The 6558-nt window shown below is 36.1% G+C and overlaps 1 protein-coding gene across 1 annotated transcript; it reads left to right on the top strand.

The window, feature by feature from the left end:
* Positions 1-1559: 1559 nt before the first annotated feature.
* Positions 1560-2229, top strand: LOC128869449 (uncharacterized; the record flags this gene model as incomplete). Its single annotated transcript, XM_054111997.1, has 2 exons — positions 1560-2030; positions 2137-2229. Coding segments are annotated over exons 1-2 (564 nt in total), but the record flags the coding sequence as incomplete, so codon positions are not given.
* Positions 2230-6558: the final 4329 nt, after the last annotated feature.

Raw genomic sequence — 6558 nt, 5'->3', positions numbered from 1 at the left:
TTAAGGTTTCGAGATATAATCAAAAAACGTGGACCCGGGTAACCCTAGGATGTGTTTGTACAATGTGGGTAGCAAATAGAAGCTGCTGATGATTCTATAGTATAGAGTATTTTTGATGCCGCTCCGTGACTAGGGTCTCGAGATATCGGCCAAAATGTGGACCCCGATAACTTAAGGATGTGTTCGTACAATATGGGTAGCAAATGGGAGCTGTTGATGATTGCTATAGTATAGAGTATTTTTAATGTCCCTCCGTAACTAGGGTCTCGAGATATAGACCAAAACGTGGACCGGGATAACCCTAGGATGTGTTTGAACCACATGAGTATCCATTGTAAGTTGTTGATAAATGCTAATGAAAAGAGGACTTTTCTTTTCGCTGGGTAACTAAGGACTCCAGATATAGACCAATTAGGAACTCGCCTTCAGGTTAAGAGATTGCATTCTTATGTACTGCAACCAGTTAAAATGGTATATTCAATCACATAACAATATATTCTTTTTACCTGAAGGCGAGTTCCCAATTGCAAAATCAGAAACAGAGAATCGGCCGTTGGAATGTATCAAACAACTTTTTTATTGTACTTACCTTTCTACTTACACTCATTTCGATGTAAGAATAAGCACAAAGTATTTTTATTTGAGAATGGCACATTTTGTTCGTGCTTACATTTTGTGTGAAGAGATATGTGCACGTAGACAAAAATGTTAATCAGCATGTTAAAAACAAATCAAAACAAGCCTCATTACTTATTTCCTTCATGGTAAACGTTTCAAAAATTTCACCACACATATGTTACATATTTTTTTTTATTTAACTCGTACCTAACAAGTTTTATTTAACTCTTAAACACACCAAAAACCCATTTATTTGGTCAGATTCATCCCACTTAGCCAGCGGATTATACGTTTTCATATTAACATACATACATCAATAACAGTTTAATCATTTACTAAACAATTTGTTATCTACTTAGCTACGCTCTTTCGCTCTGAAAATGTATGAACTTTCCTCTTAACTAGCGTACTTATTATTCCCACCTACAAACTTACTTGCATTATATTTATATCAACGTGTAGGTATGTATGTAGCAGGCAGATCGACAAACAAAGTAGACTTTGAAAAGGCATCGAACTATATTACGGTGCATTTATTTTGCATAGAGAAATACATGAATATTTTGTATAGATAGGTATATAGAGCTTTGACTCTTAGCATTAAGAAAATTTAAATTAGGAGAATATATGACATTGGAGTGTAAACATCGCTGGACCGTTTTCTTTGGCCCCATACGTTCAGTAGTGTCCGAAATTACCGCGGTGCAAAATTATTAGTTATTATAGTGTTTTTTTTTTAATAATTATTGAAGTTTGTGTGAATTTGTGAAAAGAAGAAATATAGCGCAAAGCGAATTTCCGAGCAAACAACGGTAAGTTTTGAAATGTTGAAGTGAATTACACGAATGCATGTGTTTCCTTATTTGAAAAAACATATGGTGTACCACTATTAATGTAAGCTTTTTTTAAATTTAATTTATTCTTTTTTAATTGAAAGAAAAATGCCACGACCCACACGAGGAAATATAGGTCGACGAACGCGTCATGTAAATGCTACGGCATTACAAAGGCGATCACAGACTCCAGATGAACGAGCACAAGCTAATGCATCGCAGCGTGAACGTAATGCACGAAATAGATCTGTTGTACCTGAAATTATGCGTGCTGCTTTTAATTACAACAGTCAGATCAACTACAGTATGTACGGATATATTGGAATAATGGACGCAATATGTCCACATTGTGATGCGGCTAAATTTCCAGGTGAAATGCCCGGCATGTGTTGTGCTAATGGCAAAGTGAGATTGCCACCATTAAAAACTCCACCCGAACCATTGTCTTCATTAATTTTTGGGGCTTCTGAAAATTCGAAGCACATTTTGAGTCATATTCAACAATACAATTCGGCATTTCAAATGACCTCTTTTGGTGCTACTAACATTATTAGAGATAATTTTATGCCGACGTTTAAGGTAAATACTTAAACAGGTTTGTCCCAATCAATCTGAATCATAAAAGTATTCTATAGTTTTAAAAATTATTATGCAACATATACCTAAAATTGCATACATGTTGCAGATTCAGGGCCAAATTTATCATCAAGCTTGTTCGTTATTGCCATACCCCGATGCTGATTATCAATTTCTGCAAATTTATTTTATTGGTGATGAAAATCGTGAATTGGATCAACGTTGTGCAATTGCTTTGAATACAAGACGAGAAATTATTTGTGAGCTACAAAGGTTTTTCCATCAGCATATCGCATTAGTTCAATTGTTCAAAATTGCTCTCGATCGTATGCCATCTGATAATCACTAAATCGTAATAAGGGCTGATAGAACACCTTTTGGAGAGCAAGAAAGGCGATTCAATGCACCGACAATTGATGAGGTTGCAATTGTAATTCGTGGTGATCAGTTTCAATCGCGTGATATTATACTTCATCGTAGAAATGAGCAATTGCAAAGTGTTTCGGAACTTCATCGTAGTTACGACGCATTACAATACCCAATATTGCATTGGAAAGGTGACGATGGCTACCATATCAATATACCAATGATTGATCTACGAACAGGTAATTAATATTTTCAGTGTGTTGACATTTCATCATTTGTAGAAATTTCTTAAGTCACATTTTCCACTTATTTTCAGGTCTACATGTACAGAAAAAAGTTAGTGCCATGAATTTTTATTCTTATCGATTGATGGTTCGTCCACAAGAACAAAATTATATCTTGAGATGTCGTAAACTATATCATCAGTACATCGTTGATATGTATGCCAAAATAGAAACAGAACGTCTTAATTTTATTCGTTTCAACCAAGCAAAATTAAGATCTGAACAATATATTCATTTGCAAGATGCGATAGCGAACGATGCTAATAATAATGACATCGGACGTTTAACTATATTGCCATCTTCGTATATTGGTAGCCCACGGAATATGAACGAATATGCACAAGACGCAATGTGTTATGTACGAAAATACGGTCGACCGGATCTTTTCATTACATTTACATGTAATCCGCAGTGGGATGACATCAAAAACAATTTATTTGCAGGACAGTCGACAACCCATCGTCATGACATTACTGCGCGTGATTTTCGGCAAAAATGTTAAGCACTTATGGATTTAATTGTGAAATTATAAGTATTTGGGGAGGTGCGTTGCCATATGTACTCCATCGAATGGCAGAAAAGGGGATTGCCGCACGCACATATACTAATTTATTCTGGTACATAAAATAACTCCGGATCAAATCGATAACCTTATATCAGCTGAAATTCCTAATCACACTGCTGATCCTGAGTTATTTCAAGTTGTCGTTAAAAACATGATACATGGACCGTGCGGTGAACTAAATGTGAATTCACCATGTATGATTGATGAAAAGTGTTCCAAACGATACCCAAGGCAATTTACTTCAGACACAATAACGGGCAATGACGGATATCCGTTGTATCGACGTAGATCACCTAATGATAGTGGCAAAACGGCAACCATTAGAATGCATAACCAGGAAGTTGAAGTTGATAATCATTGGGTGGTTCCGTATTGTCCATTATTATCGAAAATATTCAACGCTCATTTAAATGTGGAATATTGTAGTTCTGTCAAATCCATTAAATATATTTGCAAGTATGTAAATAAAGGCAATGAAGCTGTCTGGAGGATTATGTCGTTTCCAGTGCACGAAAGACATCCTGCGGTTGTTCACTTGGCTGTACATCTTGACAATGGCCAACGTGTTTATTTTAATGTAGCAAATTTATTGGAAAGAGCAGCGCAACCACCAGCAACTACGTTAACAGCTTTTTTCAAATTAGCGAAACTGATACATTTGCGATAACTTTGTTATATTCTGAAGTGCCTCAGTATTACACATGGACTGTGTCTTCGAAAAAATTTCAAAGACGTAAACAAGGAACAGCAGTTCATGGGCATCCTGTACATCCAAACAATGTTGAGTGTTTTTATTTCAGATTGTTATTAGTTAACGTGAATGGCCCAAAATCATTTCAAGAATTGAGAACAGTCAACGGTCATTTGTGTGAAACATACCGTGAAGCATGCCAACTTTTGCATTTGTTGGAGGATGATGCACATTGGGATTCAACACTTCATGATGCATCTATTTCGGCTCATCCTCAACAAATACGAATGCTGTTTGCCGTTATATTATCAACATGTATGCCATCAAATCCGCTTGAAGTATGGAACAAATATAAACATAATATTGCAGAAGATATTTTAATTCGTATGCGTCATCATGCAAGAAATCCTGATTTGTTGATAACTTTGGAAGTGTACAACGAAGCTTTGATAATAATTGAAGATATGTGTCTACGGATTGCAAATAAAACATTAGTACAATTGGGTATGACCGCACCAAATCGTGACATGCATAATCTGTTTGATCGTGAATTGCAACGTGAGCAGGAATTCATCTAATGATTTGCGTTTATTTGTACAATCGAATATAACTAAAATGAATATTCAGCAAAAACATGTATCTGACACAATCATGCAAGCCATTTCCAATAATGCAGGTGGGTTATATTTCTTGGATGCACCTGGTGGTATATATAACGTTCGTTATATCACTGATTTTAGCCACTATTCGATCGGAACAGAAAATTGCATTGGCACTTGCATCTTCGGGAATTGCTGCCACATTATTAGAAGGTGGTCGAACAGTGCACTCTGCATTAAAATTGCTATTGAATGTACAGGTGATTGAAACTCCAACTTGCAATATTTCAAGAAATTCTGCTATGGCAAAAGTTCTGCGATTAACGTCAATTATTTTATGGGATGAGTGTACAATGGCGAATAAAAAATTACTAGAAGCATTTAATCGAACAATGCAAGATTTACGTGGTAACCAACAGCTTTTTGGTGATGCTTTGATATTACTGTCAGGGGATTTTCGACAAACATTGCCTGTCATTCCTCGGTCAACTCCTGCTGATGAAATAAATGCCTGTTTGAAGTCATCAGTTCTTTGGAGATATGTACAAAAATTGACACTGAACATTAATATTTGTATTCACCTACAAAATGATCCAGCTGCCCATGAGTTTTCAAAACAATTGTTACAAATTGGTGATGGCAAAATACAAATCGACAGAACCAACGGACTGATTACTGTACCGAACAATTTTTGTACAATTACGAAATCGATAGATGAATTGATTGAATGTGTTTTCCAAATATTCTTCAGAATTACAGAAATCATGATTGGTTGAGAGAACGCGCCATTTTAGCACCGAAGAACATTCATATCAATGCCATTAATTTTCAAATTCAAGCAAAACTACCAGGTGTAGTCACGACATATAAATCAATTGACAGTGCTATGAATCAAGATGAGGCAATGAATTATCCAACTGAATTTTTTAATTCATTAGAACCGGCTGGTATGCCACCGCATTGCTTGAATCTGAAAGTGAGTTCTTTGATTATATTATTGCGAAATATTAATCCACCAAAACTATGTAATGGCACCAGATTGGCAGTGAAAAATGTATTGTCAAATTTGATTGAAGCTACGATCTTAACTGGTAAATCAAAAGGAGAAGTTTGTTTAATACCGCGTATCCCTATGATTCCAACTGATATATCATTTGAATTCAAACGATTACAATATCCTGTGCGTTTATCATTTGCGATGTCCATCAACAAAGCTCAAGGGCAAACACTTAACGTTTGTGGTGTGAATTTGGAGGAATCACGTTTTTCACATGGCCAACTTTATGTTGCCTGTTCCAGAGTCGGTACCCCCAGCCGTTTGTTTATTCATGCTCAAAATGATAAAACAAAATATATTGTTTATCCAAATGTTTTGGATTCAGTTTTAAAATAGCTAGCAAATAATTAAATATATATTTTTTTTATAAATCAGTTTGATTTAATATTTCACTTTATACGCAGCGAAGCACGTACCGGGCCGCTAGTATATAAATAAATTTATATTTTTCCAGTAATATAGAAAAGGTCTTCATTTACTCCTTTTGCATATTAAATATATTTTTAAATATCACGGTAATCGTTCTTAAGGAGTAAACTCCAGTCGCGTGTCGGAGCTGACACACACACCTCTTTTTTAATTAATTTTTGTACAGCTTATTTAAAGTTATTGAATTGCAAACAATTTTTGCCAAGAATTTAAAAAATTTGTTCTGCCCACAACATGCTTACGAAAAATTCCGATGTCGCAGGCTACTGCATTAACTTCGAACATAGCCGATGTGACCGCTGCGTCGGCTAATCTCGCCATTGCGCCTAGTTCCAGTACCGCCGCTAATCACACCGCGGCAACAATTTGCTGCTAGTGTGCCACTAATAGTGCAGCTGCCCCATAACAAGCCTCGGTGGCGCATCGCGAAAACCTGAATGCTGGTATTGTAAATGAAACTGCCTCCGCGCCTAATACAGCGCACGCCATGCCATTCGGTCGAGAAGAGCATAGTTTTCTGGATCGCATAGACGCAATGGG

Source organism: Anastrepha ludens, chromosome X, assembly GCF_028408465.1.
Source record: "Anastrepha ludens isolate Willacy chromosome X, idAnaLude1.1, whole genome shotgun sequence".
NCBI classification, from domain to species: domain Eukaryota; kingdom Metazoa; phylum Arthropoda; class Insecta; order Diptera; family Tephritidae; genus Anastrepha; species Anastrepha ludens.
The sequence above is the reverse complement of the archived record's forward strand: the minus strand, read 5'-3'. Positions and strand labels throughout refer to the sequence as shown.